The sequence below is a fragment of the Rutilus rutilus genome (genome assembly GCF_951802725.1).
Source record: "Rutilus rutilus genome assembly, chromosome: 8".
In the NCBI taxonomy this organism is placed as follows: Eukaryota; Metazoa; Chordata; class Actinopteri; order Cypriniformes; family Leuciscidae; genus Rutilus; species Rutilus rutilus.
Window position 1 is genome coordinate 29,319,400 of NC_140222.1, and position 13,975 is coordinate 29,333,374.

General features: G+C 36.5%; 2 protein-coding genes and 1 long non-coding RNA gene across 6 annotated transcripts in view; 1 reads left to right on the forward strand and 2 right to left on the reverse strand.

Annotated features, from left to right (window-relative positions):
• The window catches only part of tle5 (TLE family member 5, transcriptional modulator), a 28,717-nt gene extending 25,103 nt beyond the window's left edge, over positions 1–3,614 (reverse strand). For both annotated transcript variants that reach the window (XM_084417293.1, XM_084417294.1), the window contains exon 1: positions 3,235–3,614. In XM_084417293.1, the coding sequence (XP_084273419.1) occupies positions 3,235–3,261 (27 nt within the window). In that variant the 5' untranslated portion in view covers positions 3,262–3,614. The remainder of the gene's footprint in view (positions 1–3,234) is intronic.
• Positions 3,615–4,127: 513 nt separating this feature from the next.
• LOC311295568 lies at positions 4,128–7,536 on the forward strand. Its single transcript, XR_014628353.1, has 6 exons — positions 4,128–4,576; positions 4,680–4,753; positions 4,855–4,940; positions 5,206–5,286; positions 5,536–5,645; positions 7,156–7,536. It is a non-coding gene; the product is annotated as an uncharacterized lncRNA (long non-coding RNA).
• Positions 7,537–9,134: 1,598 nt separating this feature from the next.
• Positions 9,135–13,975, reverse strand: part of LOC311296275 (guanine nucleotide-binding protein subunit alpha-11) — a 29,592-nt gene continuing 24,751 nt past the window's right edge. For all 3 annotated transcript variants that reach the window (XM_084417965.1, XM_084417966.1, XM_084417964.1), the window contains 2 exons: positions 13,247–13,400; positions 9,135–13,084 (listed from right to left, as the gene is read on the reverse strand). In XM_084417965.1, coding sequence (XP_084274091.1) covers positions 12,894–13,084; positions 13,247–13,400 — 345 coding nt within the window. In that variant the 3' untranslated portion in view covers positions 9,135–12,893. The remainder of the gene's footprint in view (positions 13,085–13,246; positions 13,401–13,975) is intronic.

Sequence of the window (13,975 nt, forward strand, 5' to 3'; positions counted from 1 at the left end):
ATACTAAATCGGCAAGTGACGTGAGCCAGATTTAAACTTTCACCACTATACAAGCAAATCAAGTCATTTTTTTAATCTTAGCGTGGCAAAAAAAAGTACTTGCAGTACGCAATACATTTTTCGGCGTGCATGCATCAGCGAGTGTGTGTGTGCGTGTGTGGCTGTGAGTGTGTGTAAGAAACAGAGTTTATTTAATGAGCAAGATGTGGGATTATCCGCCGCGTTGAGGGATCTGGGGAGGGAAAGACGGAGATCTGTCCTGCTCACTCGACTTAATAAATCTGACCCGAGTGCCCCACCCAAAGCTTCAGGTCGGAGCAACACACACACACATAGGTGTGTGTTCATTTCTGTGCCAACTCTCGCTTCTCTTTCAAGCCATTACCGCAACAATGGCTTTCAGAAATGACTCCTTGAAAAGCCACAATCAATGGCGCACTCCAATTCACAAATCCCCACCATTATGACATCACTCGTCTGGATCTCGACTCAACAAACAAAATGGAGGACAAAACGCTATTAAGTGTCATCAGGCACACAAAAAACGAGATATGTTTGCAGGTACTTACTAGAGTAACGTTAGTACAATACAATTTTAGAGCGCACACAGCGGGATGCGTTTCCCATATGTAGGGTTTAAATCTGTAATCCCTGATATAACTTGGTGCATTGGGTCTTAATACTCCAATTTAGGAGGGTAAGGTTCGAAAACGTCGTCACGAGAACACAAACATCATTAGATGACCTCGGAAAAAACGGTCGCGGCGGGCTGGCACGATTAAAAAGGCTTGTGTGCGCAACTACACCGGGGTGAACAATTGAAGTCATGAACTGTTCAGGCTGGTCAGAGTAAACACCTTCTGTGTCAAGTCTGGTGAGAAGTCGTTGCTATGGAGTCACAGCGCCGTGGCAACAAAGTAGTGCCGACTACAACTGGGTCCACATTTTCACATGCTCCCCGTCGGCCCTTCATTATCAGACTGTAAAGGAGCCGTTCAGTTCATCATCTCCCAGCTCAAACACCTGGAAAATATATGATATGATATAGTTGGATGAGCTATTCATCCAACATTCAGCCAATGCAAAGAAGTCCTGATGTTAGTCAACATCTAAATTTACCCCATTTACTTTCTTAACGGGTCAATGACATGAAAATGTAGTTTAATACAAGTGCAAAGTTCTTATGCTCTTCACGTTCACGTTGTTTCGAGATTTTCAAGAAAAGCTTTTCAAAGGATTATTTAATGACTCAAAAATTAGTCTTTTTTTTTTAAAATCTATTATTCAAGGACAAAAGTTTACTTTACACATTTCAAATTAATTAAAAATCCTTTTTTGTGTGTGTGTGTGTGTGTGTGTGGGGGGGGGGGGGGGTCGAGCCACATGACATTTTACAAACTAAAATAACCTTGACTTGCCTTAAAAAGGTAAAAATATGTGAATTTTATGTGATGCGAGATAAAAGACTTATATGACGCACAAAAAAAGAAGAAAAGGAAACCTTAGCCCCTTTCACACAGAGATTCCGGAAAATACACGGATAAAGTGACACGGGATTTGACCCGGGTTCATTTGATTTTGGTTCATTCACACTGCCAGTGATTTTCCGGAATCAGAGAGCGCGTTCACATACACCCGTGTATGTCCCGGACAGACACGTGACATCGATGTGACTTGTACTGTCTCAGCAGCGTCTTCAGTTTGCTTATGAACTGCGATTTCTCTCTCGAGAAATCACGCTTGTGCATTTATTTCTCTGATTCGATCATAAACTTGCGCATTACGTACCGCTTCACTAGCTGGCGAACGATCCCGCGCTTCAGCGTCATCACTACGACACGGCATTATTACGGCTTTTGTTCACACAGCACGCGTTCCGGGACTGAACACGGCAATGTTACCAGGTCCCCAACCCGGCATCGATGCCAGCATCAATCCCGGGTCGTGTTTGCGTTCACACAGAAGATGTTCCGGCAATTTCCCGGGTTCAATGCGCTGTGTGAAAGGGGCTCTTGTTATCGCTGTTGGAATCTTGTTTGACTTCAAATAAAAATGAAACATGCTCATCACAAAAGAGATGTATTTATTATGCATTTATTTTTAATAAATTAATAGGCACAAAAATAAACATCCATGTGTTCCTGGTCTAATCTAAATCTTTAATCAAAACAAACCGCTCCGCCACTGAAACGACTTTCCTCTCCGCATGACATCACCAAGTCCACTTCGCACCAACCAATCAAGTGTCACCCTACATTTTTGCTCATTTTTACTTCATTATTGACATAAAACGGGATGCCACTATATGTTTATTTTAAGTGGCGATCAAATGTAACAAGATCATTTTAAAGCAAACCAGATCATGCAGCTCATCGACATCTAGTTCCTTACTATTTCCAGCCTTACGGCTTTAATCAAGAGCGCCTAATCAAAATATCTGTCATATTAGCTCATTAATCAGTAACAGCCAGCAGGAAACTTAACATGTGATGAGGTTTCACAGTCTGGGCATATTGCAAATACTCTAAACCCACTTTTAAATCACTTACCTAGGTTAGTCAGGCTGATAAGGAAGCAACTCGTTATGTGCAACTCAATCATAAATGAGTTCTTAAGTAGTGATAGAGACACACACACACACACGTTTGCTTTGCCGCAGGGAAAACATCTTGCATAATGCAAATGCATGTCATTACAGATTTACACCTTTGGTTTTTGGCAAAAGTAAAAAAGAAAAACAAAAGAAGTGTTAGTTAACCGATGGATCTTGAGCCACAGGCAAAATGATGAGAGTTCATCAGAAAAGACTGAAAGATGTCAACATAAACATCTGAAATCTCCTAATTCCATGCGTTGTGGCAAAGTACAGACTAATAAAGAGATATGAACGGTTATCCATCACATTTATGAGGTTTGAGAGTGAAGTTGAATATAATAAAACACAATTCACCAACTGTTAAATGTCACAAGCACACAACATCTACATTGTTCCCATTTGCGAACCCAGTTATGCCCTGCCAAATCACGCATTAGTGGATTTTTAAATCAGAAACGTGTGGTTTGGAAATATAAAAAGGTTATAAGACGATATTATGAAATATATGTTACATTTTTAATCTTTGCGATAAGTTTCAGCATACACACACTTGCACGGATGTCTCTCCTGCCAATGCTAAGCTCAAGCCAGCTAACAACATCAACACAGCGCCAGCAAACAGCTCGATTTACACTCACCGAGTGCCTGGATTGTGGAAACATCATGTCAGTTTTGGTCTTCGAGGTCTTGCCTTCTCCTCCTTAAAGAACAGGGAAGCAGTTTGCTCAGTAGACGTGTATATTTAGTGAGTGTTTCCTTTGTTTCGTCGCTAGCTCCTGTGCCAGCTACAGGCAGCTCGCGCTGCTGCTATGGCAATAAAGCACAGCCTGATGATGTGTGCCGCACTGAGCGCGCTCTTTAACACGCATTCGGCATGGGAAATGATCCGTAGATGATTTGCTGGAATCTGGTGATTTGATATGGTATCTTTCCCGTCCTTTTCCACGTTGGGAACGAGCTAAGACAAGGGCTGGTGTGTCTCTCTCCTCCCTGGTTGGAGGAAACCGAGTGGCTGTGCAAGAGCTGAAGTGGAGTTTGGGAGCTGATGGCTGCTGCTGTTTTTTTCTTTCTTTCCATATGTGACGATATAAAAACGGAACCACCAAATAGCTCAAATATATATATATATATATATATATATATATATATATATATATATAAATAAAATAATAATAAAAAATAATAAAAAATATATATAGCTAATATAATAATATTATCAAAACAGCTCCAGCAAATAGCTAGTATAAATATATAAAATTTTATATGATCTACTTTTTATTTACATAATTAATAATTTATACAAAACTGTTTTAATACATAACAATATTAAAACAAACCACCACATAGGTTTGTATATATGTATGTATATATATATATATATATATATATATATTGTTAGTATATAATTAATATATGACAGTATCCAAACAGCACCAGAAAACAGCTCATATAAATATATAAATATTATAAAAAAAAATGTATATACATTCTATTTACATAATTTATATTAAAATATTTAATATGTAACAGTACACAGCAAAATCTCCAGTGTTGAAATCCTGGTGTTAAGGACTCTTAGAGTAAAGAGTTCAATTTCTGGTGTTGAATTTCAAGGGATTAACACTGCTAGTGCAAACCGCACCCTCTGGCTGGTGTAAATATGTAGAGTTACTAAATTTACACGGAGAGAGTGTTATTAGTTACATCCGGGACATTTACGCGCTGGGCGCGACGAAACAACCTGAAACTTTTTTCACAGACGCCATTTTCTTTGACTCGCGATGCAAGGCATACGAGGAGGGAAAACGCAGATATGAAGTGTTTTATCGCATTTATATATGCATTTTATTACATCATATTGTTTTATTACAATATGTATGTGCTGTGAACGGCTAAATCGTTCTCAGAAAGGCATTTTCGTTGACGCGCGATGCGGAGCAGACCAGGATGAGGTTGCTTTTAAACAGAGAAACGACGAAAGTAAGTGTTTTATCTAATTTACAATATGTATTTTATAACATATTGATTTATAGAGAAATTTAAATGTTCTGCGTGTTTAAACGAGCCGAAACCTTTCTCAAAGGCGACATCTTTGACTCAATACGGAGCTGACGACGAGAAGGTTTGCTTGTAACGTCAACAGGGAAAACACCCAAAGTAAGTTAAGTGTTTTTAACCTAATTTACAACATGTATTTCATGGCATTATAATGTTTTATAACGATATTTATGTGATGTGCGCCTAAACCTTTCTCACAGACTAACATTAGCTGCTGCCCTGCATCTTCTTTGACTCGTGACGCAGTGCAGACGCGGAGTTTGCTTTTTAACGGTGAAAACACAGAGTAAGTGTTTTAACTCATTTACAATACGTATTTTATAATGTTATTTTGTTTTATGACAATGTTTGTGATGTGCAAATATCATAATGTGTTTATCCTCAAACTATCTTTTACTTTCATTTTATCTGAAAAACAAACTTTCTTAGAATGTGTAAGTACTTCTTTAAGATTATGTTTATGAAAATGTATTTATCAGATTCAATTTTGGTTGATATTTGAATATGCTTTCATGTTTAAATGTACTGATTGTGTTATTTGTGTTTGTTAGGAGCATTTCCATGCTGGACCAAGTGGCTAAGGCTAACCAGGCTTGGTCTTTAAAGGCTGTAACGTTACAGACTAGAACCTGGTGAGGGTCAGATTTTACAGATAACATATGAGATAATCATGTGCATAAACATTTTTAAAAAATTATAGCTTTGTTGCTAATTGGTATAACGTTAACTAGATTTTTTGTGTTTCATAACAGTCATTTTGAATTTGTCCAGTCAAATTACTTTACAAAAGTTACTTTTCCTTTTCCTTAAATAAAATTAGTTTTCAAACCAATTGTTTTCATGATTTGACAGGTAGATGTTTTCTTGGTTTTTAATTTTAGACTCAACTGATTGGGAAATCTCTGCCCATCACCTGCCTCCGACATCACAAAGCCACAAGAAGGGAACGAAGATTCTTCTGTCAGCTGACTATTTAGTGAGGTTTCTTAAGGTGCGTGTCTAAATTTATTCCTAAAGGGTTAGTTCACCTACAAATGGAAATTATGTCATTACTTACCCTCATCTCGTTCCAAACATGCAAGACTTTATTTCATCTTCACAACACAAATGAGGATATTTTTAATGAAATCTGAGAGTTTCCCGTCCCTCCATTGACAGTCCACGCAAATACCACGTTCAAGCCCCAGAAAGGTGTAAAGGTACATCATTAAAGTACTCCATGCGACTCCAGTGGTTTAACATACATTTTATTAAACTATGCAAGTGCTGTGTTTGAAGCAAAAAATCATTTACCACTTAATTTATAAAATATTAATTTCCAACATGCGTTGTTAAGTGAGCGTGCATCGAAGATTAATAATTTGTAAATGAAGTTGAGTTTTTGTTGTTGTTGTTTTTTCGTGCAAACAAAGCACTTTTGTTGCTTCATAAAAAATTTTGAAGTTAAACCACCTGAGTCACATGGATTACTTATGATTTCCTTTATACCTTTCTGTGGCTTTGGAAGTGATAGTTGAATAGGCTGTCGATGAAGGGACAGAAATCTCAGATTTTATAAAAAATATCTTAAAGGGATAGTTCGGCCAAAAATTATATTTAACCCATGATTTACTCGCCCTCAAGCCGTTCGAGATGCATATGTCAATCTTTTATCAGACGAACACATTTTCAGTTATTTTAGAAAATGTCTTAGATCTTTCAGTGGTTATAATGTGAAGCAATAGGGTCCACCTCCTTCAAGTCCAAAAATGTGCATGCATCCTTCACAAAAGTAATCCATCCGGCTCCAGGGGGATAAACGAAGGCCTTCTGAGGGTAATCCGTGCGGTTTTGTCGTAAAAATATACATATTTACTGGCTGCGCTGTCACGTTCGTTTTATGTCACAACGCTTCCTACGCTATACGTCCTACGTCATACGCCAGCATCCATCTCCGTAAACGCGCGTCGACCGTTGCCGGAAGCCAGTTATTTTCGTTTATAAAGTTTTAAATATGTATATTTTTACGACAAAACCGCACTGATTACCCTCAGAAGGCCTTCGTTTATCCCTCTGGAGCCGGATGGATTACTTTTGTGAAGGATGCATGCACATTTTTGGACTTGAAGCAGTGGACCCTATTGCTTCACATTATAACCACTGAAAGATCTAAGACATTTTCTAAAATAACTGAAAATGTGTTCGTCTGAAAAAAGATCGACATATGCATCTCGAACGGCTTGAGGGTGAGTAAATCATGGGTTAAATATCATTTTTGGCTGAACTATCCCTTTAAGTGTTCCGAAGATGAGCAAAACTCTTACTGGTTTGGAACAACATAAGGGTAAATAATGACAGAATTTACATTTTTGGATGAATTAAGTCTTTAATTTACTTGGAAATCAGAAAAATTCAAGTCTTAATCTAACCAAAATAGTTTATTGTTTGAGTCACCTTGCTGTATTTATAAAACACAAATAGTATTAATTGTAAATGGTCTGGTTTTGTGTTGTCTACTCTAGGGAACCAGCACTCCAGGATTTTGAGAAAGTTGGATCTGCACAGCCTTTCCTGCTCTGTGAAACAACTAGGCTATGCACTGAACTTTACTGTCAGCAACTGGACACAACTGATCCACTCATATCCTGCAACTGTTTTTCATCTGTTGAATGTTGTTGCTGTACTGTTGCAAAGTCGAAGGTATTGACTCAACTTCACTGACACAGGACTTACATTCACTGACATGTACAGGACTTGAAGTATTACAGAGATACAGACCATTTGATGAGCAGCTTTCACATAATTCTGATGACAGAAATGCCTATATTTTGCCTTCATTTATTTTAAAAGTTAACATATGTAAAGGGACTTGTTCGTTAATAAAAACTAGCTTGTTAAAACAACTGTTTGCATTTTGCCTTTATTTTTAACTTTACAATGAACCGAATTCTAACTTTCTGGATTGTTTTGATGTGCATTCAATGTTATCAATAGGTTAAATGCTTTGCTTTTATTTCTGAAAAGATTCCTTTTGTCAAAAAGCACATCTCATAAATACAAACTCAATTTGAGTCAAATTTAACACTCCTGAAATGTATATATGACTCCCTCCATTTTGGAGTTAAAATAACACTTTTGAAAGTGTGAAATATGCACATTACTCACGGAGTACATTTTAAACACTGTAAGAGTTCAAATGTACTCCATGAGTAATGTATATTGACTCAAATTGAGTTAAATGTACACTGGCTTTTTTGCTGACATGGATTTTTTGCTGTGTACCTTAATAAAGAGTGTTTGTGACATTTTCTGCCATTTGTCTTTAGTAGGAATGGAAGCAGCTCTAGAGGTAGCCTATTGGTATTGACACTCAATAATGTTATTGCTGAACAGTATTTTAACACTTAATGTTGTTGTATTCACACTACACTGGTGTTGGTGTAAAAATAAAAATGTTACTCAATAACACTGTAATTTAACACTAACACTAGTGTGGTGTAAAAACAACAATGTTAAGTGTTGAATAGTGCTAACTTTTAACAATATACAGTGTTGAATTAACAGAAAATTAGTGTTAAAAAATTAACACTTTCAAAAGTGTAAATGTTACATTGTGTAGTGTGGACACATATACACACTTTGCTGGTGTTAAATTTGACACTGTAGGTGTTGATTTAACACTGGGGATTTTGCTGTGTATTAAAACAGAATTTTTTTATTATATATATATATATATATATATTGTTATATATTATCTGATATCAATAATATTATTGAATAATGTAAAAAATATATTAATATCAAAACAGTGGCAGTAAACAGCTCACATAAATATATAAAATAACTTTATATATTGTTTTATTTTATTTGAAATAATTTTTATTTACACCTCACAATTTATAAAAAATATTTTAATATGTAACAATATTAAAACAGAACCACCTGGAATATTTATAGAAATACATTTTTATATTTTAATTTCATTTTTATTATATATAGTTTTATGATTAATATATAACAATATCAATATATATCTTAATTTCATTAGATTTTTTTTTACATAATTCATTTATGCATTATGCAAATATATTTTTCAAAAAAATAAATGTTTATACTGTATATATAAACATTTATTTTTTCGTTTTTACTCAATGTGCTGACGAACATTAATGATTTTTCCAATGTTTACATAAATTAAATAAGCGCATGTGACAGTCATCCAATAAATATGCAGAAATGAGACTCAATGATATCTCTGCAGCTGAGGTTATATTATAACATGAGATCTGTCGAACAGTGTGTGAATCATTTTGTCATCCATTTAATTCTTCATGAGAAGGAAGGGTAATACCAAGCTCAAATATGGCATTTTGGTGAAAACTAGGATTATCGTTACAACTACAAGGACTCTTAATGTAGTTCATATTTCACCAGGAGAATCATCTACCTTGTTCATCTCTCATGTAATAAATGACAAACAAAAGCTCAACACAGACCCAAATGTATAGGAACAAATTTTATTCCAATTTAAAATGGATATTTTTTTTTCTTGAAAGGAGAAGGCTATGAAAGTCATTTTCATGTATGAATGAGGTTCAGGCAACAGTGGTTGAAATGAAACATACAAAAAGAGAAATATGTCTAAAATACTGTAAATGAACAATAATTAAGCCCCTTTGTCAGCAGGGTTTTGCGTTAATACGGTTTCTCCTTTACCTAACCCTCTCCACCGAAAACAAACACATGCAATTAAAATGTCATTTCTTTTTAAAAACAGCAGTTTGTCATCTTTAATCTTAAATACAGAATAAAATTGTCCTTTTCCTGTTGCGCATTTACCATAATCACATACTTAATGTTTATTTGTTTTTAAAAACCGGACCATAAAATACACGAGTCCTTTTTAAATGATTTCCACAACATTGGCACTTGTAAAGAGTCTGGCTCTACAAATCAAAGGGATTGGCACACTCAATATAGTACATCATTTACATTTGGTATGCTTAAAAATAAAAATAAAATAAAAAGAAAGAAAAAAAAGAGCAACCAACTGAACAATACATTACAAAGTAATACAATACTTTGATTTTATACACCACTACACAAGTTTATTTTTACCGGTTTTATCAAAAACAAATGTATTATATTAAAGTGTCCTACATACAAGTGTTCAGGTAATGCATCGACGTCAGAAGAAAAAGAAAAAAAAAGTAAAGATAGCTTCATATTGTACGCATCCATCACGTCAGTGTGGACCTCAAGCGAAAGCGTCATTTCTATTCATTAGTGTCTGCATCTCTCAGAGTACCAGGAACAAGTTTGGAGGAACAGATACATCACATGAGTGGAGTTAGTTTCATTACTGCAGAGTAGGTTCAGTGCATTGACCCAGGGAGGAAAAACGTATCAAACTTCATCGCAAATTGTTGAGGACAAAAAAAAAAAAAAAAAATACCTTAAACACCAGTTGAATAGCATAATCAAAGCTATTTTTACCATCAGCACAACATACGATGTTTTGGTACTTTTGTACTTGATGGGTACGAAATGAATGGCTGTAGTGTTTTAGCTGGATAAAGAAAGAAAGAAAGGTGTTTCTCAGATTAGGCCTAGCCCTTTAAAACGAAAGCTGTATGTACAAGCTTCAAACGTTCACATGTTCAAAAATGCCGTCATAATTTGCAGGTCCACTATTTGTACAACAACGCAACCGTTTGAAATTGGCATATGACGACTGACAGTACCATCCCACCCAAGTAAACATACAGTTTAAAATGAATGAAACCCCGCCCAGAAGCATGACGGTATGCAAATTCTGGATGTTTGAGAAACGAACAAAATCGAAACGAAACAAAAAACAAAACAAAACAATGAAACAAAGCAAAACAACAAAGCGATGAAACAAAACAACAAAACAAAACAACAAAGCGATGAAACAAAACAACGAAACAAAACAAATGAAACAAAGCAAAACAACAAAACAACAAAACGCTTAACTGGCCTGGCACGGGAGGATCGTTTAGTTAAACAAAAATGTTTGTTTTTTTTCGCAATTTGGCAAACAAGTCTTACAATGCACCAAAAGGTCCAAATGTACGTAAAGAAGGCTTGCAGGATTAAACGCAACAAAACAGCAAATATACAGCTGCGGTTGGGGGGGAAATGCGTATAAATAACACCTTCAAAAGCCTTGTGCACTGACCGACACTTCCAAACTCTAGAATTCGTCACAAATAGAGAAACCTCTTAAAATACATTCAATTACAGGTTTAAAACAAAACAAAACAAAAAACTGCGGCAATAATTGTGATTAACGTGAGATTTCGCTATTTTCGCAAATTCCAACGAATCAGGTTCTCTCGAGCTATTTTGTTTCAATAATACAAACAAAAGCCAATAAGACTGTACGAGTGCTAATGTGCGATAAATTCAAGGTGTGCGATAAATGAGTAAACGGGACTCAAAAGCGATACCGTCATGGCCCCCGAAACCAAACATGGCAAATAGAAATGTGCGACACCACCGCCACCGAGTAAAACAGTTAATACTTCATCCATCAACTTACAGAATCAAAACAACCCATCCAAAAAGTCGCTTAACTTACGGCAAGAAATAGCGTACTTTTTCCGAGGATCACAAGGGCCACACAAAAGGTGCTCCCTGGATGCACTGCAAGTCGAACCTACGGAAAACGGCAACTCCTGTGGCGTCACCCGCGCTGTCCCTGATTCAGATACCCACTTCGGCGTACCTATTGCTCTATAGTCTCCATAGAGTCGGTTCATTCTCCGCCCACAATTAGCCCTTGTAATGAAAAGTATGAAAACTCACCTGAATTACATCATAAAGATCCCAAAAAAGCCAGCTAGCTATGGAATCCAAAAAGCTAAATCAAGTGAGAACTAAGATATGATACTACGAAACCAAGAGCGAACTCTCAAAAAAAAACAATGCAAGCAGAGACCAGTTAAGAATTCAACCACTGATAAAATTCTCAATTTCCTATTTGCATAAAGCGACGTTGATGAAATGGAAAAATTCAACTTCCCATTTTCAAGCATTTCAAATATTCGGGAAAAAAAAACAAAAAAAGAACAGAACGGTGACAATCAATTTATCAATACCAAAAAAGAAAAGATCACTTGCCAATGGATTTTTTACAGCAGTAGAGACTCAACCCCCGCTTTCGTTGTAGTGCGCTCATGCGGAAAAGTGAGTCCGATTACATATCTGGTCCATAAATTACATAAATAAAAAAAACTAACCGATTTCACCCTATAGAGCACTTTTGTGTTGTGCTGCGTTGAGTGTTTACGAACATTTCAATCACTGGATATTCATATTTTTATAATGTAATACGGAGTAAAGTGTATATGAATCAGCTGGGAAAGGCGTTTATTTGATTCCTTCAAAGATTCAAAACTGATTTGTGTCGAAGCATGTAAACAAATCACAATCTTTCGGTTAATATCTTTGAATACTAGCTGGATCCATTTAATTATACTGATTAAACACCCAATACTGCCAACTACTGGACTGGAGGAAACAGTTTGGCGCCTACATGATAAATTTTAGCGGATACAGATGAAACCTGGGAATTAATTTCAGAGACAGTTGAACACAATTCGATCGAAATCACACATTTCAAATCTGCGGTGGCTCTCGTTACTCATTTTATCTTCCTCACATCTCGGAAAAAAAAGTCACATGGTCTTCTCCAAGTACTCAAGTAGTGATGGGAAATCTCTATACATCACTCCTAAAATAGTATTAAATCAAATCATCCAATCACCTTCACCTCTAGTGTTATAGCATGTGATTGCACAACTAACACCTGGTTAAATTCAGTGATGCGAGGTGTAAAGTCTTTCAAGAATGTCGCCCACTCTTCGTTTACGGACACGTGCGCCTCCACCGAGTGTTTCCGTTAAGTTCGTACCTCAGTTTCATTCAGGTAGAGCCCACCTACAGCCCATCTACAGAGCAAACGAATGCTCTTTATCATTAGGCACCGGTTTAGCGGCCCAGCCCTCGGGTTTGAGGAAGAGTGGATGATAAAGCTATCAACTGGAGGGGGTCGACACTCAGGAAGAGAGGAAAAAACAGGCAAAGAAAAGGACTACATGAAGATCCAGTGCCAAATGGGAGTGAAGGTGTGTCCGCACGGTTCCCGTGCGTGTGTGTTTCTGCGTGTGAGGTGTGTAGTGCTTTCGGCCGTATGTGGGCTGCAGGTGTCTCGCTCTCTTTCGGTCTCTCTCTCTCACACTAGGTTGTACTCTTTTAGGTTGTGCTGCAGGATGGTGTCCTTGACCGCCGCGAAGACGAAGCGGATGTTTTCGGTGTCTGTGGCGCAGGTGAAGTGCGAGTAGATGATCTTGTCGCTGTCCGGGTTCAGGTCCACAAACATCTTCAGGATGAATTCGCGGCCCGCCTGGGCGTCCCTCTGTGGACCTGCGGAGTCGGTGGATGAGGCAAGTAAACAAATCACTGATTATGGAGACAAAACAGGCTATGGAAGTAAAACAAAATGTTTTTTTTTGGAAGTGGCTGCAGTTTACAAGTCTACCACATGGTGTCAGTGTAGGCTTCATCTGAATTTTAAGAGGATGTTACCATCAAATTCAGGGAAGTAGTCCACTAGGTGAGAGTACATAATCTTCTCCTCCAGAAGGTCTTTCTTGTTCAGGAACAGAATGACTGAAGAGTTCTGGAACCAGGGGTAGGTGATGATTGTGCGAAACAGAGCTTTGCTTTCCTCCATGCGATTCTGCAGATTTCAGAAACAAAAATACCACAATGAAAGGGCGGCCCAGCTTCGACTGCGCTGAGGACTAATGCATTACTGTCAAGCATCATTAAACATGGTTAAATGCACTTCTAACTGTTCCATGAACACCAATTAAATTAATTGACGCATTTCCGAATATACTATATTGTAATGTTATACTACTCTATAATGTACCATTTAAAAAAAAAGGAAAAAGAAAAAAAGACTTTACTTCAAAGATTTAACATTGCTCTCAAGATAATCCAGAGCTAAATGTGGGGTCAAATTTAAGAAATGTTTAAGTTGACGGAAAAGGGCCTTCCCATCATGCAGTTGAGCAATTTATTAGAATGCATTTGAAAGAAAAGAAAAAAAATTATGAAAAATTAACAACTAAAAATAATAATATACCATTTTATATTATATTAATGTACATTTAATATGTTTATACATTATAAAATATGTAATAATATAATAATAATAATAATAATAATAAACACATTAAAAATCTTAATGTAAACAACAAAAATATAAAAATATCATTTTAATTTACAATTGTATATTATATTAATTTG